General features: G+C 39.4%; 1 protein-coding gene across 12 annotated transcripts in view; it reads right to left on the bottom strand.

Moving 5' to 3' along the window:
• The window catches only part of LOC126272147 (neuronal acetylcholine receptor subunit alpha-7-like), an 881,076-nt gene that overhangs the window by 266,130 nt on the left and 590,040 nt on the right, over window positions 1-24,906 (bottom strand). For 4 of the 12 annotated variants that reach the window (XM_049974765.1, XM_049974764.1, XM_049974768.1 and 1 more), the window contains 5 exons: window positions 24,367-24,476; window positions 17,996-18,176; window positions 14,829-14,904; window positions 11,581-11,775; window positions 11,224-11,418 (listed from right to left, as the gene is read on the bottom strand). In XM_049974765.1, coding sequence (XP_049830722.1) covers window positions 11,224-11,418; window positions 11,581-11,775; window positions 14,829-14,904; window positions 17,996-18,176; window positions 24,367-24,476 — 757 coding nt within the window. Of the gene's footprint in view, window positions 1-6,990; window positions 7,075-9,434; window positions 9,522-11,223; window positions 11,419-11,580; window positions 11,776-14,828; window positions 14,905-17,995; window positions 18,177-24,366; window positions 24,477-24,906 lie in introns of all 12 variants that reach the window. The other 8 variants (XM_049974770.1, XM_049974769.1, XM_049974773.1 and 5 more) reach the window with 4 other exon arrangements.

The following is a 24,906-nucleotide window of genomic DNA, read 5'->3' as shown; positions in this document are numbered from 1 at the left end:
GGTTAGTCAGGCTTAAGTAGTTCTAAGTTCTAGGGGATTGATGGCCTCAGATGTTAAGTCTCATAGTGCTCAGAGCCATTTGACCCATTCTGCATTTTAGAATCCATGTTCACTAGAATTTTTTTTTCATGTTTTGGTACTTAATACTACTACTGGAAGTTTCCTATCGTGTCTTAGCAATAACAATATCAGTACATGTATTCCACTGTCAAAGGTATCACAACGATTTGCGTTTACAGCTTTCCACCCTGGTGTTCCCTAACCGGAGCGCCTCAGCTCAAATTGATACGTTTACCCTTCTCATCACCGCTGGAAGTTTGTGACTACATCGTGGAATCATCCTATAAAGGGTAAAGCACAATCACATATTGCCTGTGCCGTGCCGACCTACCTCGATACATAGGACGACAGACTGTCGTTCTGGTCACCATGTTGTCCATATCACTCGCCCACTGAGAGCATCGTGTCGTCGGTTGCCGAGAAAATGGGACGAAATGACTCTCCAGCAACTCAGTTGGACTTTGGCATAGAGATGTAGACGCATGGAATGACGCCAAGTAAGCTTATTTCTACTCGACATTCAGCAGAGTTAGAGCCGTTGTTGGTGCAGCTTGTATACAATATTTCGCATCCCATATACCCTCAAATTTAATCGTAATTGCTCATACTATACTGTATACTTACACGTAGAAAAATTCCCTTTTGCTATCCATCCTGATAATGCTATTTTAGTGAACAATAGTGTAGTTGCACACAGAAACAGTCCTCCGGAAAGAGCGGCCCAAGTATCAGTTGCTGACACTTCCCTACGGCCCAAAAGTTTCCAGGTGTGCAAAAATTGGGTACCTCCCCTGGAACTCGCGCTCTGAGGATTTTGTACAAATTTAATTACATATATAGACAGTTCATCCATCCCAGGAAATGAGAATCTCCACGATTTCTGCCTGTTATCACCATTGATACTGCGAAGATATTGGTCATGAGAATCCCAATGCATTTGAGAATGTTTCAAGTTTCAAGTCAGATAACTGCAAAACAAATATTCTTTATAATATATATATATATATATATATATATATATATATATATATATATATATATATATATATATATATATATACATATATATATATAATTTTCTATATCATTTTCTGATTTTTTTCATTTACTTGTACTCTGAAACTTCGTTTTTTTCAAATTTTATGTTTCTATGTCGACGAGACGTAGCACATAAATTTCAGGAGTGAGTTTGCTAGTATCAAAGTATGTATCACAAATGGCTGTATCTTTTACACGATTTGATTTAGAAGCTTAACTTTTTTACACCACTGTGAGACCATAGACATCAGTATGTGGCAGGACTTTCAACTTGTCTACCCGTTCCTCAGAAAAAAACCGATCATAATACACGGACGGACAGACAGACAGTCGGATAAGGAATGACAAAACAACTTTTTTCATGTGGTATAAATTGACATTATCAAGTTTCGTATTTTTTTCGGCAGTTTTCCTGTGAAACCTGGCTTCTCTCCAAATTTCGTGAGTCTAGATGAACGGAAAGCACCGTACAGGTTTTGATGAGAGAGTTTAGGAGTATGGAAATATGTGACATAAATGGCCGTAGACTGCATTGTCTTACACGCTCCAATTGTTTACACCTCCAGCTGATCGTAGACCTTAGTATATGACACAAATTTTAGCTTCATACTTCTACCCGTTGCTGAGGGAAATGGTTTTTAACAGTCGGACTGACAGATGGACAACAAAGTAATCCTATAAGGGTTATCTTTTACCAACGGAGGCACCAGACCCTAAACACATCAGAGACGTGAACACATCAACCTAGAATCTTTGAATAATTTTGTGCCTGGTACTACGACAACACTTCATTACATGACATACAAGTACTGTACACTTCACCACACATGAATTATGCGTGAGTAGTTGTAATTTTGTATTTCACCGTGTGTGGTGTAGCGGAGGCTTTGTAATATCAATATGTGTGCTTGCATCCGTGCGTGTGTGTGTGTGTGTGTGTGTGTGTGTGTGTGTGTGTGTGCGTGCGTGTGCGTGTAGCGCAGCTAGTCCTTTTCGCCGTGGCATGGGAGGATGAGGCGCAAGCAGGCAGGCAGCGGATCTGGCTCCCCGGCTGCAGTCGTCGCTCCCTGAAACACCAGCAAACAAGACGTCAGAGTTTGTAGCCTGGGAGGGGGACCCGGGCCGGTGCGAATGTGGGGGCGGGGCTGGGACTGGAGAGTGCGAGGGGAACACCTAGGCAAACCAAACAACTCAAAACAAACGGAACGGAACTTCTCATTTACAGGTTTTAACGTGTGTTCACATTTAGCAGTGAAACAAAAGAACAAATTTGAACAAAACTCAACCAAACAACCATTTAACTTAAGTGAAAGAACTCTTAGTGAAATGAAAACAAAAAGTAAAGAAACAAGAAGGTGATGCCTAAACGCGCGTATCGTCTCTCTCTCCGATACTGAAATTATTTCCGGTTAATTTTTCTCTGAGCTGTTAATAATTACTTCAGATGATTAAGTCAAAGGATATCTAATTGATTTCTCATTTTTCTCAACCGAGGCAAATTTATTGTTCCTTGATAGTAACAATTATATGAGAGTCGTTTAATAACCTACATCTCTTTTTGTTGTCTTTGTAGAAGACTTTTTTCTTTTGCGATTATTAACAGTAATTAAAAATTGAAATGCAAATGATGTAATCACACATCGTTCATAGTTGTTGGTAAATTTATTAATCAATTTTTTTAGCTGGTCACCGCGTGAGCCGTACGGCACCTTTAATATTTTTCATCAGTGATATGTTATTTTTGCGTTTTTTCCTGCTTTTCAAAGAGACTAGTATTATTTGTCTCAGATAACATTTTGATTCTTGCTCGTATGTGTATGAACGTTGTAAATTTTATTATAAAAAGCTATAAACTGTTTTCACAAGTTAGTTCTCAGTTAATAAAGGTTTTCTTAGAGACGCACTTCGCTTAGTAGCTAGTAACCGAGCTGAACTTCTTCCCATCGAGGATGACTAACTGTAGTCCGCAATGTCTACAAAGATACATAGACGTATCAGCTTCGCAGTAGTCAAAGGTATGCTTCTAGCGTCAGAACAGTACGTTTGCTTGAGTAAGTTATCACATCAAATAACTATTATTTCATACCTGACTACTCGGCCCCCTAGAAAGGCTTGAAATACTGTGAAATCCTTCCGTGATCGTTTATATACAGGGTGTTCCATTGATCGTGACCGGGCCAAATATCACACGAAATAAGCGTCAAACAAGAAAACTACAAAGAACGAAACTTGTCTAGCTTGAGGGAGGAAACCAGATGGCGCTATGGTTGGCCCACTAGATGGCGCTGCCATAGGTCAAACGGATATCAACTGTGTTTTTTAAAAATAGGAACCTCCATTTTTAGTACATATTCGTGTAGTACGTAAAGAAATATGAATGTTTCAGTTGGGCCACTTTTTTCGCTTTGTGATAGATGGCACTGAAATAGTCACAAACATATTGGTCACAATTTTAGACGAACAGTTGCTAACAGGTAGGGTTTTTTTTAAATTAAAATACAGAACGTAGGTACGTTTGACGTTTGGACATTTTATTCCGGTTGTTCCAATGTGATACTTGTACTTTTGTGAACTTATCTTTTCTGAGAACGCATGATGTTACAGCGTGATTACCTGTAAATACCACATTAATGTAATAAATGCTCAAAATGATGTCCGTCAACTTCAATGCATTTGGCAATACGTGTAACGACATTCCTCTCAAGAGCGAGTAGTTCGCCTTCCGTAATGTTCGCACATGCATTGACAATGCGCTGACGCACGTTGTCAGGCGTTGTCGGTGGATCACGATAACAAATATCCTTCAACTTTTCCCACAGAAAGAAATCCGGGGACGTCAGATCCTGTGAACGTGCGGGCCATGGTATGGTGCTTCGATGACCAGTCCACCTGTCATGAAATATGCTACTGAATACCGCTTCAACCGCACGCGAGCTATGTGACGGACATCCATCATATTTGAAATACAATGCCGTTCTGTCATGCAGTGAAACATTTTGTAGTAACATCGGTAGAACATTACGTAGGAAATCAGCATACATTGCACCATTTAGTTTGCCATCGATAAAATGGGGGCCGCACCATACATTAACGCTGTTTCACTTGTCGGTGCCATCGTGGATTTTCCGTTGCCCAATAGTGCATATTATGCCAATTTACGTTACCGCTGTTGGTGAATGACGCTTCGTCGCTAAATAGAACGCATGCAAAAAATCTGCCATCGTCCCGTAATTTCTCTTGTGCCCAACGGCAGAACTGTAAACGACGTTCAAAGTTGTTGACATGCAATTCCTGATGCATAGAAATATGGTACGGGTGCAATCGATGTTGTTGTAGCATCCGCAACACCGACGTTTTTGAGATTCCAGATTCTCGCGCAATTTGTCTGCTACTGACGTGCGGATTAGACGTGACAGCAGCTAAAACAACTACCTGGGCTTCATCATTTGTTGCAGGTCGTGGTTGACGTTTCACATGTGGCTGAACACTTCTTGTTTCCTTAAATAACGTAACTATCCGGCGAACGGTCCGGACACTTGGATGATGTCGTCCAGGATACCGAGCAGCATACATAGCACACGCTCGTTGGGCATTTTGATCACAATAGCCATACATCAACACGATATCGACCTTTTCCGCAATTTGTAAGCGGTCCATTTTAACACGGGTAGTGTATCACGAAGAAAATACCATCCGCACTGGTGTAATGTTACGTGATACCACGTACTTATACGTTCGTGACAATTACAGCGTCATCTAAAGTGGTCCAACTAAAACATATTTCTTTACTTACTACACGAATATGTAATAAAAACGGGTGTGCCTATTTTTTTAAAAAAACTCAGTTCATATCCGTTAGACCTATGGCAGCACTACCTAGTGGACCAAGCTACCGGCATCTGGTTTCCCCCTTCAAGATAGACGAGTTTCGTTCTTTGTAGTTTTTTCGTTTGATGCTTATTTCGTGAGATATTTCTCCCGGTCACTATCAATGGACCACCCTGTATACACAGAAGAATGCTACTGATCCGTGATGCCCCCTAGCAAGATCGTGTAGCGTTTGATGCAATCGACTCGTGTTCTGATGGCACGGATTTCAAACCCTACAGACCGTTATGATGTAGGTATATCGTGTTTAAATCGCTTAATTACAGAATGGTGACTTAAGCAAGGCAACAGCCTAATTCCATAATTTGCCCCCTCGACCTTGTATTCTGTCTCTAATGACTTCGACGTCATCGGGATATTTAATTGTAACTTTCATTTCTTTCTCGCCATAAACTGAAAGTTGAAAATGGTCTCTTTCGTTTTTGGTTCTCCTAAGTGTATTTTTTGCTCAATAGATTGGATCTTAAATATGGAGACAACGTGTATATAACATAGCGACAGCCCCAAGAATTCATTTGTCTGAAAACAACGACCTCCTCCTGTTATAAGAAGTATGGTCTCGTGTGTGAAATTGTAGCTGGATGTTTTCCCTACGACGGAGAAATCCACCTTTGGTCAACGGACCATGACGTGCAAACTGATTTCGGGTAATTTAAATCAAACTATGACCAAAATGTTCAGTGTTCATCTAACGCATCTAAGAAACTAGCTCCAGTTATGTCTCTCACCTATGGTTTTCTACGGAACACATTTCTTCTCTTTCAGATGAACATGACTTTTTGGTGCCTACATTTTCCTGTTTCGATTTATAATTCAGTAACTACTATTTTTTTACTTGTTGCATGTACCGGGATACCTGCATGTAGCCACTTCGTTCGTGCTTACACCTACTTAGACCAGTAACCACATTTTATTTTCGGAAGTTTAGGAAAATACATTGTCCAGCAACGATGTATTTTTTTTTTTTACGTGAAATTCGTGTTTAGTTCCTTCTCGTTTGATTTTATTCATACTCCGAAGTACTTCTAGCCCATTGTTTCAGTTTATACATAAGGGTCAAAATTTAATGCGTGGCGCGAGTTTTTTCGGCGGTGCTACATTTTCGAAAACAATGTAAAAGGGGAAAGTTTCATCCTTATTTAGCTGCACGTAAACTGGTAATTTAAACGATTAACACCTAATACTATATCTAGAATTCAACCTACCGCATTTATTAAAGGTTTCCAGACCTTATATTATGACTGAATTGTTTTTTTACAGTAATAACTGAGTGTACTTAAACTATTCTTCCTCTTACATAACGCAAGGACTGTTGACAATGAATTTTTTTGCGTCTTTTAATGTATGAAACATCGACGTTTCATTTCTTTGAAGTAATGGTTTTTAAGACAAAATTTTAAAAATGGCCACTTTAAGAAATTCTCTTAGCAGCAAATGATTTTTATATTTAACTATCGTTTTTACATGTTGTTTTATGCAGATAAATGAAACACAGAGATTACAAAAATAAAAATGCTACACTAAAATATATAATAAAACTTCCGACAAAAAGAAAAAAAAATAGAACCTAAAGTCGAAAAATAAATTTAAGACTCACGGTGACATGTCAAAAATTAAATGATTTGTTCGTTATATACCCAACAGACAACGTGTAGTACGACATCCCATGTGCACTATTATAACGAACGCAAGAGAAAAATAAACAAGTAGAACTTTCCGTTAACGGACAAGATTCTTTTGAGATAGGTCTGGGATTGGTTTGGTATGGTAACTACTTTTATGATAGCGTCATAAAATTGTGCTATTTGCGTCGGCGTCTGAAGATACACGCTTTGCTTGAAAACGCCTGTCATACGTTTCCAACACCAGCGATGATAACGTTATATCCATTGTCCCTCTGCAGTCCAAGAACAAAATTTTCTAAAAATCACATGCTATGAGGGACTTATATTAGAAAACTAAACAGACAGCTAAATAGGTATATCTACGTTTATTTTATTTTACCTATTAACGGTCTTTCTGAAGTCGGAGGCATGGTCTCGGCAACCATATTAAGGAAAAACGTTAGAGAGAGAAGAACGGTGACATCTGTGGGGAGAAAGCACTACTAAAAATCATCATCGTTACCAAGTTCAAGAATCTACTGTAAGAATATGGCAATGTTGAAAATTGTTTTGAACTTTCTAGGTTCCAAATAAATGCATTACTGGTCTGAAACGGTGGTTACTTATTTCACTGATAACTGCAGACGAAAATAATTATAAAAAGGTCGAAATGCAACTCTCTGAGTTTGCTCCACAAAAAAGCAACACACAGTTTCGACCGTGAAAAATGAACGCAAATTCAGATTTCAACGGATGTATTACATCTTTCAGTTGAATCTGTTCATAATTAGAACTATTCTTTCCAAACAAACAAACAAAAGTACTGTGTCGATATTTCTGCAAAATATTCAGGTGGTTAGATTTTCATGTTAAAACAAAATCAAACAACTTAAATACAGTGCAACTACCATTGTATTTTTAAGCAAACAAAAATTGTAAGGTAAACAATAAAAGGAAATAAGCGGACGGATCAGGGCCATAGGCACCGACGTCTTCCAAATTTACATACACATTTCATTTCTTCATTAAAATTAGTATAATCTTATTTTCTGTATTATTTATATGCTAATGCAAATACGTTATACATTTTCGATATTTTGTACAAGTAAGGGAAATACTGAATTTTCATGCAGGATAAACACAGAAAGCCGGTGCCTATGATAGATAGGAGACAAACCGTAGCAGCCACATACATCAGACTGCAACATACAAATACAGCTCCTGTCTGTGTTACGTTTAAAGCGTTGTTTCTCTGGGAGCGCAAAGAAGAATGCCTCAATTATATGCCAGCACCGTATCTTTACCTTTAACCGTCTTGCTGCTCTGCCGTAGCGGTTTTTGTAGAGCTCTAAAGGAACTTGTACACACTGGTTATAATTAGGACATTCTTCAAGGCTTCTAAACTGTGTGCTATTCTTAGCCTATGGTAGGGTGTGAAGAATTACTAATGTTCATGTTGCACGTTCATCTATGGCTCTTTGTGAGTGCTTATGTTGGTCTACTATGAAAACTAATGTATATACTACTTTTACTTATCTCAGATCAAGCCATAGTGGTAGCAATAATTCGTTAACATTTATGTACACAAATATGATGCGTCAATTTCGAGTGATTCTGGAGCAACTGTCTCGTGTTTCACTACTTTTGGCTCCGTTCAAAACTAGCGCGAAGACAGACTGAAAATATTTTCACAAACATTTAACAGTATCAACATATTTTCAGCCACTTTTCGAAGCAACAGCCATTGTTGCTCCTTTATATTTTGTCATTTGTTTTTTTTTAAGTACAAAATAATTAAGCAGTCTTTTTATCTTACAGTTTTGTTTTAATCTTCCTGTTAGTTTGAAATTTAGAAATGAAGTTGAGTCAAGTAACTTGTAATTACATGATGATACTTTAAAAAGGCAATAAAAAGCATACAGTTAGAGTCACAGAATGCTGGGAATTACTGCAGTTAAAGAATCTGATGCAAATAATGGAGAAAAGACTAGTGTAGCCTAGTGGTCGAGGTCTCAGAACTATGTAACAGACCGGGTCTGGCACAGTCGTTACGGAGTACACCCGTCATACTGAAGGCACGGGGAACTACAGCTAGCGTGTCACACATTTACAATTAAATCCGGGCGTGTCTTCGAGAGTGCGCGCTCAACTAAATGTGTGCAGCTCTAACTACGCGCCAATCAAAGTTGGACAATGCAAATCTACGCTTTCAAAAAACTCTGCACAAATCGAACCACCTAGTGCGCTAAATCATTCAGACTTTGCAGGTGTTCAGGTGAAAAATTTTCAACATTCACCACACAAGAAATCTAATTGTTAAACAATACACAGGACGCATTACCAAAATGTTTCGTTCCTCCTGGAAAAAGCTGTGAGCAACACACAAACGACGTTTGCATAGCAAGTGAGTAGATAAAAAACACACAGTGTAAAAAAAATGAAAATATACACAGAATAAACAAACACATACACATATAAATGAATATAATGAACCACTGAGGACAGAGCCATAGGAAGAGAAACAATGCTGACGGTCATAACAGCAGCATTTTAAGAATAGCTAGTAATAGTCGTAGAGTAGTAGTAGTAGTAGTAGTAGTGAGGAAGAGTGGGAGTAGTAGCAAACGTTCCGGAAGAACACAGCAGAGCAAGAACAGGATGAGAAGGTTGGACCGCTCGGGATAGGGGAGTGAAGGGATCACCGAACGAGGGTGAACTATGCCATCCCCAAGACAAGACAAGGTAGTACGGGAGAGGCAAGACAAGTGAGCGCAAAACAAGACAAGAAAAGTGCCACCCCCCTCTGTCTCGCAAGCACCAGCTGCGCCAGCTGTCCTGCTTTACCTAATAAGGGGACAGCGTCGGAGGTGGCTGGCATCGTCTCGGCCACCATGTTTAGGAATACTGTCAGAGACAGGAGGATAGTAACACCTGTAAGGGGAGAAAAGAACACAACCAGTTAAGGGGGGCCGGCATACACAAGCTAAGGCCAGTGCCTTCCCAACAATAAACTGAAACGCTCAAAGATCTCGACACTCTCGATCCACTCCTTTAGGTGCTATCATTTCCCATGTAACCTTGTTCCGAATACAACTATATGCTTATATTTAGGTAAAATTAATTTCTACATTTAATTTTGATGATTAAGGGTATAGTTTTTTATTAGAAATAACTGCTTCTTGTACCACAGAAGTTATCACTAAAAATGAGACTTTTATTCGTGTGTCTCCCACTGCTGCCGGGTATAGTAACCCACCCACACGTTCTATACAGAAAAGACATGAAGAAATCATTCACTGTACTAGAACTTACCCTCGTTAAAGCGAAGCTATTTTAAGAGGAAAAATGTATTATTATTGTCAGTTTTACGAGAAACCACTATCTTCCGGTGGGATATGTGATGTTTCGTACATGACATCTACCAGTAAAACAACTTGTCGATCTTTCGGAAGGAAAGTTCTTGAAAATGTTCCCATCTAGATAGTTAAGAAATTCGCAAAAACCAAAACAAAAAATTAAACCTTACACAAGACGGAAATTAAATAATTAATGCGTCGGAATTGAACACTTCGAAAGTACTGCACAAAATCTTTCAAAAACAAAATAAGGGATAAAATGACACATTCATGCAAATTTTTTAGATACTGGCATTTACAGATCCATTTTATTTTAATTCTAGTGTACTTTTTCTTAAAAAATTGAATTTACATTTGTTTTAGATGACATGTTTAGGTTTTCTTAGTTGATTATACAATTTTTACAGTAACATTATAAACATAAGTTAAAAACATTTTTAAGCTCAGATTACTTACATGTTTTTTTTTTATTATGAAGTGACACTCAATTACATTACCTTTACTTGGCTGACGTTCCTAAACATTACACAAATTAATAAAAGTGATACTCGTAGGACAGGTCTAATCAAAGGAATTCTCATAAAATCTAAAATATTCACCTGCGCTGTAAAAGAACAACATGTAGTACAGTTTTTAACATCTTAAAGTCACTTATATCTTCACAAACCTCTGTTGGGAATAAACGAACCTATACAATTGCAACAGATAAATGTTTACAAAGACAACTTGCATCATAGTATGAGTGTATATACGATTAAGTGTAAATGTGTTATGGTATCAGTGTATCTGTGGATTCGGCATTATCGTTTCTGTTTAGTCTGATCGACAAGGAACCAACCACCAAGAGTCTGGGCATGCAAAGCAAGCAATGGACAAAACGAAACGAAAATATAAGCATGGGATATAAATGAAAACAAAGTGCCGTCCTAATGTCCAGGCAATACAACTCAACAGAAACATAACCGCACTATAAGAAACATATTCTGAGGAACTTCCAGTATGTCAGCATTTTCATTAAAAATTATGTTCCCGCCGTTATCAGGCAAATGTTTGTAACATAATTATGACACCTTAATCATTACAGAACTGTGTACAGTAAGCTACATACAACGGTTGATTTAAATGCTGCAAGCAATGTGTATTAGCATTGAATGAAATGGTTTGCATTTAGTTAATACGAGAAAATTACTCTGTGAAAAGTGCAACAATTTTTTGCCATGTTACAGTTGCTCACAAATGCTAGACAAAAGGAAGCTCCTGCGAGAACTTTACTGTACCTAATGTTAGTTTCTCTCCACACTCGTGTGGTAGAGTGAACCCAAGGAGTGTCATAGACGAGATCATTACACAAGGAACGATCAAATTCACCGTGTAAAACAGGGTCCGTCGCCGGATATGAACGACGAAAGTTATGTCAACGTAGGGCTCTGGACAGCAAGCATATTCTTTAACGTTCTTTTCCCCTGGCATGCCTGAAAATATAGCACAAACAAGGGAAAGGGGGGCATAGAATACAAAAAACTTTGAGAAATCATAGGTAAGAAAAAAGAAGCCAACCTTTAAACAAAAAGAGTGGCTGAAGAAGGATATAAATACGTAACAAAATGAATGAATACCTGAGCGAGAAATATTACCTAAAGATAGTTTTTCGCCTGAGTCCGGTGGCAGAGTAAAGCCAAGAACAGCCATGGAGGCGATGAGAACACATGGAACAATAAGGTTGAAAAAGTAGTACAGGGTCCGGCGCCGTATGATAATGATAAAAGTTATGTCTATATAAGGTTCGGGGCAGCAATTGTAGTAAATTTCGTTCCTTTTCCCGGGAACACCTGGAATGAAGAAATAAAGGACAGGAGCAAAGATGGAAGCTCTCTAGGAAAGAGAAGAACAAATAAATGATGCATTCAAACAAAATCAAAACAAAATATTTTAATCGTATAACTTCATATGTTATCCATTCCAATTCCAATCACTTGATTTAATAACTGAAAGTTTATGCTGCTCTTTATTTATGTACTTGATTTATAATGGGAAAAAATACAGTTTGATAAGCAATGGGGCAAGCATTTCTACACCTCTGGGCTGCCCCATCATCTGTGTTTATTTATATATGGTTTTAGGAAAGCCTTTGAAAGTTCTTGTTCATTTTGTAATAGCCTTTTTTTAAACTAGAGAAAGAATAGAAAAGGGAAATAACGGAGGTTATGAAGCATTTTGGCAGGTTAGGTAAGGAGGGAAAGGAGGAAAAATTTTCCTACTCACAAGGGTTCGGTCTGTGATCAAGTTTTCAAACTTCTCGCCTTCCACGAGCTCTCTCGCGTCCAATACTGAACCACTACACCATTGGCGCTGCCTCGGCCAGGGCTTTCCTCAAACCAATGGAGCTGCCATATAGATTTGTTAAGCTACTTCTCGTTTGATTTAGAATCAGATTGAGCAATATATGTAGTCATAAATTAAAAACCACAAGACATATGCGAGGCTAGATGGGACGGCATCGTGTTGCACCTGTTTTGGGCGAGTAGCCATCAACAGAGGGCAATGGAAAAATTTTTCATTGTCTGTGCCGCAGCTTTAGGAGTCTGACACCGCCCCGCCTAACCGCACTTGTACTACAAACAGCTTTGTCATTCAATACTGCTCCAGCGTTTACCTGCCATCGAACAACTGAATCAAACAAAAGCAGTATCGCTTTACAGAGCTATTTGCTATCCAATATTACCTCTCATAATGGATGTGAAAATTGCTACAAAAATTTAATTCATTTGAAAAAGATATTACTGATTTTGTGACAGCTCAAAATTAAGACATATAAAATTCATTTCTTTAATGTATTGGCAATGACTTGAAAGTATCAGAGAATAATAAAGAAGAAAAGTAAGTGAAATTTCATTGTCTGAATGACTTAAACGTTAAGTTGAAAATACAACAGGGCCCGTTAGCGCGCTCGCGGCGTGACGCATGCGTAAAATGAGCAGTGCGCAGCACACTCGTCGCAGTTCGAGCGACTGCCGCTTTGCGGCGCCACGTGCCTGTTTGAAGCTCCTCCTCAACCCGTACGCAGCATGTGTAGTTACGGAGCACAGCAAGAATATGCAACACGAAAACACAATGATAATGTCACTTTCCGTGTTCCAAAGTCTCTACTGGAACAAATGCCACACCGAATTAGTGGTCACTAGCTTTAAATCCGTTCTCACGCAATATTTTTTTTCGGAAATATTATACAACCTGGTACGAATTGTAGACTATAATGATACTGATGACACGTGATTATTTTGTCGCCTTGTTATAACCGAGACGAACAATTTCCATTGTTGTCATCTGGTACATGAACCTTCCGCAAGGATCTTTTGAACTAGGAGAGGGTAGAGGGCTTTTACTTACCTGGCAAAGAAAGACGATGCAAGGGTCGACAAAACAGAGCCAGAGCCGTCTTCATGTCACTGATTCTGATTGTTAGTCTCTAGCAGATCGTATATTTCTGACAACCGAATCTAAAATCCCATTCATCAGTATCTAACACATAAAACCTGATAGAACAATTGAGTAAAAGTATTTTGAAGTAGTTGACTCGATATGAAAAAAAAATTACACACACACACACACGCAGTAAACAGTCTCTGATACTGCTGTGTTACTGATCGAGAGATGTCTTCAGTTTCGAGTTGTGACTCGAAGCACATGTAATAAAATATGATGCAATACATTCGTCACATCGTTTTGTTGTGAATACGCAACTGTTTCATTTTCAATAGTTCAGTAGGTACAAAACTGCGACTTTTAAGGATCCTTTAACAATTTTCTTCAAGTATGAGGCACTTTATACAGTACTGCACAAAGAATACAGTAAAGTATAATCTTAGGTTTTAATCGTTAGAATACAGTAGGTAACGTCAGTAAACATAACGTTTGTAAAATTAATAATAACTATTTAGAACATACTGCTCTCCAGTTATTTAACAAAGACAAATTACTAGAATCCAAATGTTTCTTGATAGAGAAGGTATATAAACCAAATTTTATCACCTACCGATTGACTTGAATTTTCGAAACTTGTAGTGAGTACAACAAAAGAAGAGATTAGTTACTTGTATCGTGCCTCGACCTTCGTATACATCACTAAATTAATGTAAATCTGTTTTTGGTACGAAGACTGTGAAATTACATCTCTCGTTCATTAAGGCTACCATACAACATGGTTTTACCGTTACCTTACTGACACTGAGACAGAAAGTAAGTACGAAAAAAAAAAATTTTCTCAGAGGGCAGCAACTTTAAAATCGTTTCTCCAGTAGACTTAGCTCGTAGTAAACTACGTAACGATCCATATTTTCTTTCTCAAGTTTCCACAACATGGAGAAAAATTCTTGCTTCTGGAACAGTTCTGCAATTATGGGTCCCTAAGTGCTGTTTAGAATCTAACTACACGCTGAGTTCGGGTTAAGTAGGATTTCAAGCAATAGAACGAGTGAAAAAGTGACAGGTCACATCAGTTACAGTGATTTCATTACTATATATAGAGAGGGGCCCCTTTTTCGCTCGTTCGTTATCTGAAACATAAGCATTGTAAATTTTAGTATGTTCTACATATGCGAGAATGAAAAAACTCTTCTGCTGATATTATTGAAATATGAGGTCTAGAATTTTAAGTTAGTGAAACTGAGGACTGAAAATCATCAAACAACTTAGAGCAGACATTGTTTCACGTACTGCAAGTACGTGCTGCCTTTGAAGTAAAATTTCTGAGCAAGCAATCTGAATTTGAATTGAACTATTTTTTTCGTTTTCTTGTTTCGCAGAGAATGATTGTACTCACAAAGCGGTGCTCGTAATGAAAAGATTGGCTGTGTGGGTAGTCGCACTGTCGAGTGGTACATACCTAGGAGATCCCATTCACCGTTCGTTATGAAGCTGCTGATGTCTCCGCCCGTGTCGTCTTGTAGCTGCAAATCCAGCTGTGAAAAGCAAGTCCACGCGTCAGTTGGAACACAGGCGATTGTCATCGATTTCTTATAGACAAATGATCTACTAGTAAGTACAAGTAGGAGTGTGAGAGAAGTTATTTCCAGTAAACATGAAAACGGATATTTGAGAAACCACGATTTTGCTATGTGCTCTTCAAAATGTTAAGGACATTCAAGGTATCCGAAAAAAAATAATTTAAGGTGCGGTTCCTTTTCACTTAACCATTCTCATTTTTACTGTAAAAATCTACGTTGCATGTAGTTACGAGAATTTTCTCTGCATTGATAATAGTAAATGTGTTTTTCTTCCTCCATAACAGTTTTCGTCCATTTTACTCACGTGATACTCACGTGACATGAAACGGATATTACGTCGTGATTGATGGTGGCAAATAACATTTCTCAGTTCTCTCCATCTACAACAGATAACGGATCAACAGAGGATTTGTGCGGTGGCTTGTAAAAAGTTCTTATATCTGGTTTCGGACTAACAAATCGGTGTGATTTCTAGGGCTCTCGCGACTTAACTTCCCATTGTGCATCCAGTGTGGCGATTTCATATTTATGTTCATTATATTTTGGCAGCTGAAGGATCGGCGGTGAAGGTTTCTTCGAGTATGTTTGGAGATGGATTATAAGCTCAGATCGGTCATGGATGGGACAGAAAGTCAGTCGTATTCCGGCGTTTGTCTCAGTTCAACTAGGGAAACGTAGAGAACCTAAATCTCGATGGCCGGACCGAAGTATGAACCCTGCTCTTCCCGCAGTCGAAATATCAGCGAATAAGTCTGTGAAATATTGTGCCGAAGAGCGGTATCCCGAAGCCACCCGGAAAATCTGAAATATGGCTTCGACTGACACAAAAAGCATAGCAAATTTTGAAAGATTCTTGACAGTTATGGGGTTTGCAATTTTCATGGCATATTTTACAGATGAAATACAATCTGCAGTTAAGCTTGGTCAAATACATTGTGGAAGTGTAACTTCTCACTATAATTATTAACGTCAGTGACCAAACAATCTTCATCCTCATTGTTAAAACCGTCAACAGTTTCCCCAGGGATGAAATATTTGTCACTGTCATCACTGGTAAAAATCGTCTTAATCCTCAGTGATAAAACAATCGTCAAAATATCAGGGAACTTAACCATCACCAACATCAGTGATTTAACCATCACAGATTTTTTTTCATTTTTCTCCAAAATTCATTTCCTACGTAAGCTGTAGAACTCTTAATTCTTTTTAATCAACTCCCAGACAGCTTTGACTGGGATAAGGAGGCTCCCAATAGGAAATATTAGACAAAAAGTACTAGTTTCAGCATTTATCTCAAACTGACGGGAACTGCCCGAATGTCTTGTTTGTAACCGGAGGCTTTCAACTATTTGATATTTGTTCCTGCGACAGCACTGTCGCAGACAAAATGTGAGGAAGGGCTAGTTTTTGTGTTCGTGTATCTGTTAATGCATGTAAGACACTAAGGGCGAATATTTGGCCGATATCTCTTGATGTGTATCTATTCTCGCCATCACCGTTATTGGTAAAAACATCATCATCATCATCACAAGAAATAAGTTGGCGCAGTGGTTAGCACGGTGGGCTGTTTAAATCAGTGTCAGGCGAACGAAATTTCGGTCTGCTCTGATTCCCTTAAATCGTTTAAGGGGTCAAACGGGTAAGCTTGGAGCAGGACAGGCATCACACGACATTTTAATTTCCAGTGTCTATACTTTTTCAAATAAATTCATAACACTTTGTCAGCATCTTCAGGAAGGATCCAGGATTCACACTCATTGCAATGGAAGTTCGAAAACATAACAAAATATATTTGTTTACGTGCGAAATTTTGTCATTTTTTCAATTACTAATGGCTGCATTTGTTGTTATAGGTACACTTTTCTTCATAAGTTAGAGAGCTCCTTCGATGAATTTTGCACAGCATACATACCATACGCACAAGTGTATGAAACTCTAGAATTTATTTAATTTATGAAAAAACGAATGAACTGTTATATTTTAAACTTCATGGTTACAAAAAAAGCATAAATTTTATACTTGATTACCTCAATTTTTAACACAGTTTTTAATAGATTTGGAAAGATGTAGAGTTTCATACACCTTTAAGTATGGTTTGTATGCTGTGCAAAATTCATCGAAGAATCTCACTTACTTACGAAGAAAAGTGCACCTATAGCAACAAATGCAGCCATTAGTAAGTGAAATAAATGATTAAATGTCACATGCAAAAAAATTATTTCGTTATGTTTTCGAACTTCCACTGCTACGGGGGTGAATTCTGAATCCTTCCTGGCCATACTGACAAAGTTTTATGAATTTATTTGTAAAAGTATAGACAGTGGAAATTGAAATGTCCTGTGGTTCCTCTCCGGCTACAAGTCGGCTCGTTTGACGTCCTACCTCCCTTAATGTAAACGCCAGAATCACATACTTCCCCCCCTGTCATCCCCCAATCCTTGTGCTTCAAGTCTAATAAATCCGTCATCTGTTGGTCGTTCAAACCTGATCTATATTTTCCATCGTCACTATTGTCAGTGTGCAAACTCATCATTGCCATTAATTTCAATAGCGAGACATTAGTATTCATCGTTGAGGAAGGGGAAAGGGGACGTCCGTGGCCCTTAAGGTCACGACGTTGGCAGTCGCCGAAATATCGGGTTTTACTCTTACCGAAAAAAAATTATGCACGTTTTATGTTATCGTCTACGGCCACTTCTGAAGCATTTGCGACTGAGAACGACACATTTCTCAGTTCAGAGCGTAACGCTACAAAGCCACACACGATTACATGTATGTCGCCGTAGATGAGGTCAAGTTTTAATGGAACTCTGCATCATACACATTGCTATATCTTCTGCAAAGTTAGTCTATGTGTCCGCGTTCTTTGCAGAGTGCAACACTTCCCTAAGTTGAGCAGAGGAATTACTGCACATTTACTAGTACAGGCTGAGAAAATTCTATACGTGACATGCAGTGACTATATGGAGAGTGAGTGGATTATCTCTATTAACAGTGTTTTCAGAATTAACAATGAAATGGCATTTCTGCTATGCTGTTGGGGTACCTGAAAGCCGTCATAGGTCCAGCTACCGAACTTCATCTCACACCGCTGATCATCAAAGGGGAACCACGTAATGTCTATCTTGCATGTACTCTTGAAGATGCCCGGTGGAACGTACAAGCAGCTACCGTTATTTCTGACCACAACGTTCGTTGGATACGTCCCGTCGAAACCCTCATCAGCACTTGTGGTGGAAAAGTTGAAAACAACAGAGTTACAGGCAAGAAAAGTAAGTTAATCTAGTGTGATCTCAAATTTCATTTACAAAAAAAAAAAATTAAAAACTCAGAGAGGAATTTCTGCATAGATCGTCACAGTTAAAAGAGTAGAAAAAGAAATCAAAAATACTTTCTTTGAGAAAAAAGGCAAAATTTATAGTAGCAGTACTGTTAAACAGAACAGTTGAAGTATTTTAAATGTGTCTACTTGTTTGTCGTTGTTGAAAAGATGAGAATTTGGAGAATGGTATGTGGGAGTATCACGAGAAGCCGGACTGGGAGGAGATACACTGGCGGCGTGTGCCGGCAATGTGTCTCGCACCAGCCCGCAGGGAGCACAGTGGCCCACAACAACGGCAACTGACAGACCGTACCTGGCACCGGGCACTGATGCTCGGGATTACCCCTTTGATTGATTTAGTTATTTATTAGGTCACACAAAGAGTAAATATTCTTTTTTTTTTACTTCCATGTATGTAAATATTAATTATTTTAAATTAAATTTAAACACTTTAACACAGAAAGCATGTTACAGTGCAGCCCGTTGAAGGACGTTATGCTCTGGTATTTATTTTAGGTTTTTTTGTTTTTTTTCTTTTAAATAATTGTGGTTGTTTACAGGAAACATTTTTTTTGTTTCACGGAATATTGCAGTTAGCTTCCGCAGGCATCGCCGGCTGATACCGACATTCGCGAATCGCTGAATATGGCAGACTGAGCGCGCTTTGTTTTGGCACCAGAATAACTGTCGATGAAAGATACGCAGAGAATACAAGCGCGCCCCGAATGGTCAGACCGAATCACCGAAAGGACTTTATAATGGATGGTTATTTGCTGATCTACCGATGCAGGTACGTCTTTCATATCTCAACCTTAATTAATAACTGGGATGTTGTGATCCCACTACTGTTTATTAATGTAAAAATCTATTACCGTCTGGATCGAAAATCTTTTTTTTATTAACATAATATCGGTTACAACGTCTTGTGCACAGTCATCAGATATAAAATGCTTGACTACGAATAGCACCGTCAATGCTAACCGCAGTATTTTAAGGAGCAAACTTACGATACTCCAGTTAACACTGACGTGCTATCTGCAGTCATTTTGGTGGCGGGGGATACTGCATTGTAACCAGTCATATGTTAGTAAAAATACTTCGCCATCGAGACGAAAATATTTTTTTTTTTTTTTTGTATTTCTGATAATAAGTAGCTCGAGTGCAGTTTTTCGGTATAAATAACACTAGCTCTGCTTCGATATTATACATCGGTGCACCCTGTCCATGAAGTAATATTAACGGTCATGAGTTTTTAGACAGATGTAGACTCATTTGATAGCGATGTAGAGGAAATACCGTTTAAGACAATCATGTACTTCCATCAGATACGGACGATAATTTACTATGCCATGAACACTTCATGCATTATGACTGCCTTCATATGTTTTGTGCATCATTTCTACCATATTATCGTGACGAGCACCCCTTCATATATATGCGTATCGCTGTATAGTATTTAATATGTTCATGCATACAATTTACGATTTATAACTCTAGAAAGAAGAAAAAAACACGATATTACTGCTGCAGAACGCTCTTGGCTCCCGAAAACCTCGACTTTTGTCGAATTCACTATGTCTGCACCAGCGGAAAAGAAAACATCTGCCACAGAAATCCATCCACCTTCCAGATTGACGGATTTGTAGCTCAGACGAAGACACACATTTCGAATGTCAGTTTGACGCATAGATAGGCGTTTAATTTAAGGATGAATTCAACGGAGGTGTTCCGTTTTACCTATCGTGTTTCTGCTCATTTCAAATTCTGCTCCATTCTGCGTAGTGATTTACTCAATGGACATTCGTCACACTCAGCATACCGTATTTTCAGTAGTTACAAACACTTCGTAGCTCTACGAGTTTACGAATAAAATCTCCTGTACTACAGGACTGTCAAAGACACTACTTTGTGGCCAAACGCGGCACTCTCAGTCTGTTCATTCGGCGACGCGCAATTCGCGATGTTGCCAGGTCTACTACGTTAATGTAATCCTTTGAATCAACTAAGAGGCGACAATCAGAGTGTGCGGAACCAGGGCAAGTGGATTCCCGTGGAACGAGCTACACTGTACAGGCGAAATGATAATGTTTATTTTACAGAAAACATAGAAAGAAAGAAAAAAAACAAGAAAAGGAGTCTGACAGAAAGCAGAGAAGTTGTGGCGTATACTTAGGGTGGCCGTCAGCCAGCCAAGTATTAGAGTTATGTTTTAGTTAGAGGTTAAAGTCGTCACTGCCCAGCGTCCGCAGAGCCATCTGGTGAGAGACGAGGTCGTCCTGACCGTCTTCAATGCCTGTCAGCCTGCCAGTCCTGCGAAATATTTAGACACTTCGTTTTAATATTGTTTCAGATTAAGAACTGCTAGTTAGAAGTAGATAAGTACGTTTTAATGTGTAGTTTTTTGGTTCATGGAAAAGAGAATTCTAGTGGATTTACCTTAATTTTTCCTTAAGCACAACTGAAACAGTTAATTTAACTGTGTCTGTTATGAGAAGAACACGAAATTTATAAAATGGCAAATGAAAGGTAACGTAATTTTAAAGTTAACCTTTTTTTTTTTTAGTCAATACATTCTAGTTTACTATTTTGCTCAGAGAATGACAGATCGTATATGAAATTAAGCAAGTTCGAAATGTGAATGAATGCATGCCAGCTAAATGTGTTATAATTTTGTTTTCATCTCTTCTTTTTTTCTGTCTCAGGGCACAAAAGGAGGTAAGTTATTTTTAATAATGGCACTATCACATTCCATTTAAGTCTGGTTGCTTTTCAATTTATTGAAATGGCGTTTAAATGACAATGGGAGAGAGAGGAAGCGTTACATACCCTGATTGTTGTTGTCTAGTCCTACCGATAGAGACAGATAGAAACCCAAGAGAGGCAAGCAGAGGTGCCGGTACGAGGTGCCGGTGGCCGTTGCTGATCGCACGTGCTGTGTCCATCCTACAGCCATACTCTCACACACATTCTCGCTCGCTCAGGACACAATAGAGGTATTCTGGAAAGAAGGTACTTCCCTTCTCGGGGCCCTCGCCTTCCGATTTTCTCTCTCTCTCTCTCTCTCTCTCTCTCCACGGTTCGTCGCAGCGACAGCAAGAAATTAAAATCAAGATACAAAATGAGTATTGAGAACAAGTTCCAGGCAACTCCGTTTTATGTACAATAGATGAAATAAACCTTCTAGTTACTTAATAAACAGCTGAAATCTTTGCTCCTTAGCCAAAGACCAAGAAAAGTGCAAATAATAGCTCATGCTAATAGCTACAGCTAATATGAAGCCTGTATATAGTTGATTGCGTGTGGTGGCAGAATTTAAGCAAGGATGCTATTTGTCTAAGCGGGTAAATGCTATATATATATATATATCGTCCTTAATGGAAGGACTTGTTGCTTTATACAGTTATCCACACATTTGCTCTCGATATTAGATAGTCGGCTGACTGATCGATTCTCCAGAATATCTCTATTGGCTTGAATACCGAATTTTTTTCATCCTGAGTTGAATTTCTCATCTCCTCAGTTCACATGTGTATATGCAAAACTTACTTGTTTCGTTCCTTACAGTACTATGTAGTATTTTCTTTTAACTTGACCCTGAAAACAACGTTCATCGTTTATATTAAATTCTCACATTTCTAAAGACAATACATGTGGATTATCTATTCATGCCATTTTCCTTTCGTTCCGTTTTACTTTTTCAGATAGAAACATGGTTGCTAGCAAACCCTCGTTTGAATATTTGTGGCACATCCATTTTATGGATCTATCTTTTTGTTAATATTACTGAAATGAAACAAGCAGAGGACAATTGTAGCTAGCATGATACTTTTCTAGGAGATCGGAAATGTTGTCTGACTCAACAGAAAACTGAAATTCTATAGCTAAGGTCTCTAACTTTTACAGTATTTTTACAACTGACGACAGATCTTGCCAGAGGTCTTCCGTCTTAACCCAATCGGAAAAGTGTGCAGTTGTAAATAAGTCATTCCCCTACATAATTTGTATCTTCTTTACTATAAACGAAATATTAGGAATATATACAAGGTAAATCGAAAATAGTGAGCAAGTGCGATGAATCGGAATCCTCATGCAATAATAAGCAGAAAAGCAGTAACAACAAGTGTCCGGAAATTATTATTTTCCGTGTTATGACACAGTCTTTATGGCTACTGTCTCAAATGAATGTGTTTCATCTGGTTCTTGAAAAATGTATCAATTATTTTAATAAATTTCTTACGTTCACTAGGATGGGATGATTTTAGCAGGCAAGAGGGATAATGTCGCAGTAGTACACTCGGCAGTGTCAGTCCGAATGCATCTTAATGCACATAATAATGGTGGATGGATAGGTAAAGAACAATTTAACTCTCCCTCTCGCCTTACCTACCAAATTTCTTTACATAGTATTGCGGAAAAACCGACGTATGAAGCAACATCTGTCAAAGATGAAGCCATAGGAACGCGCTGAGGACTATTCACCTATAAGATAGACACCTGAACCATTTGAAAAATTCACCAAGTGGCAAGTTTAAAGAAGAGTTTCACACGTTTTAATATGGCTTTCTCATAACTATGAAACTAAACAATTCCAAATTCATTCGGGTATAAAATTTCCTTCCGGTTCTTACCTGAGGAATCCAATCATCAGCTATTCCCACTGTTTTCGATGCGCCTTGTTCAACAATCGGCATTCGCCAAATTTCATTTTTCGTTCTGCTGAAGTTCAATTTTGTAGCCAAGCACACCAGGCCAAATATTAGCCAATTCCCTAAGAGACATCATGCTAATAGTTCACTGTCCAAATCAGGCTCTAGCCTTGAAAAAGGCCCCATTTCGGGTCAGGTATGACGATTCAGATGAAGCCATCGCTAATCGGATCCTGTAGAGCAGGAATGTTGATTGCTACGTTTCACCCTCTCTTCCAAATAGTCCCATACGTTTTCTGCAGCATTACGATTGGGCGATTTAGTAGGCCAGCCCAGGTGTCATAGGGTGCTGGAGTGTTCGTCAATCAGGAACGTTTGCGCGCAGGCATGTGAACACGGCCGTTGTCATCTTGGATGAGGGAGTGTCCACGGCATACTCATCATGAAGATACAGAAGAAAGGGCAACAATTCGTCACCGAGAATGTTGAAATAAACGGCCTTTTTCGTGTTTGCGGTACCCTGAATGAGTGGAACGACTACATGGTAAGTGAAAACTACGAGACAGCTACCTCGGGCCACAAATACGCCTTTCACATACTGCGGCTTTGCGTCTCATTCAACTGTCGGTGCATCATCTGAAAAGAGACGGTTCACTGAAGACTTGTGGTCTGATGTGCGGCCGTGAGCAACGAACGGCATTGTACATAATACATGGTTTCAAACATCCATTGCATGAACGTTGCTTCGTAGTGTCGGCAACTAGTTGAGATGGACTTGCATTCACTGACGGCAGAAATTCTTGTCGAGTTTGAATCCGATTGTCACTGACAAGACATGGCAATCGTCTCTGGTCCCTCTAGGTGACAGTCTGTTTTACAACTCGTCTTACGCCGTGTTACATGCCTGCGACTTGTAACCGTTCCTTGTAGACACATTGGAAGCCCGAATAGATACATCAACAAAACGAGCAGTTTCATTCACAGTGTGGCCACCGGCAGGTCCAGCACGCGATAGCTCCTTTGTGCCAATCTGACGTGTCTCCACCTGGACTTATCTTAAGCGACGATTCTTGACTGACAAGCATACACCGCTTCTGTGTCGTGGCTTACGAATGCTCAAAAGTAACCAGTTTGATTAATATATAGCCCAGTGTGCTTACTGTCTGCGAAGGTAACCTTTATGTATGAATAAGTTTAGTGTCAATATATTTTGGCAACAAACATATTTAAAGATATCCACTTCCAGGATTTTGCAAATTTTGAGAGTAAAGAGGCAAGCTCATTTGCACTCTTCACAGGTCAAAACGAATGGATGGAAAAGGTGTGCCGGTGGCGCGCAGCATAAAACGGAAAGAAAGTCCTGGCAGAGTTCGGCGAAGTCTCGATCACTACGAGTGAGTCGTGAGTGTTGTGCGCGAGGGCTAGAGGAGTGCACGTCCGCTGCCATACCTGTTGTACATTAGCACGTCTGGCTTCCAGATGCGGTGCGGCGGTATCCTCAAGTCCTTGACGCCGCCGAACTCTGACGAGTTCCACCTGAGGTTCACGTCGTTCCACTCCTGAGGACCAACAAGAGAAACAAAACAAGGTTGCGGGTGAGGGAGCGGGCAGGAGGCTGGGGGCGGCCCGGGGCCGGCCGCCCGGAGCACGGCGCCGCTGACGCGCACGTCGACGCGGCCCCGGTGCCCCGCGGCGGCCCGCGCCGGCCCGTCTAGCAATGAAACTACTTCTCTACACACTTACTACAGCCGATGGTACCGTAACAACGCAAGGAAACACAGCGCAAACGAAGGAGGCTGCTCGCGGGGGGGAGGGGGGGGGGGGGGGTTGGGGGGAGCACGTGGGACAGACAGTTTACCTACTGCAACAACGGCTAATGAAAACGAAACACGTTATGTAGAATGAATCTCTCAGTACTCGGCGGAGTATGCGCTGTTCTGAAATTTCGTGACAGATTAAAACGTTGTGCCGGACCAGAAACGCGCCCGG

Source organism: Schistocerca gregaria, chromosome 5 (assembly GCF_023897955.1).
Source record: "Schistocerca gregaria isolate iqSchGreg1 chromosome 5, iqSchGreg1.2, whole genome shotgun sequence".
NCBI lineage: Eukaryota > Metazoa > Arthropoda > Insecta > Orthoptera > Acrididae > Schistocerca > Schistocerca gregaria.
The sequence above is the reverse complement of the archived record's forward strand: the minus strand, read 5'-3'. Positions and strand labels throughout refer to the sequence as shown.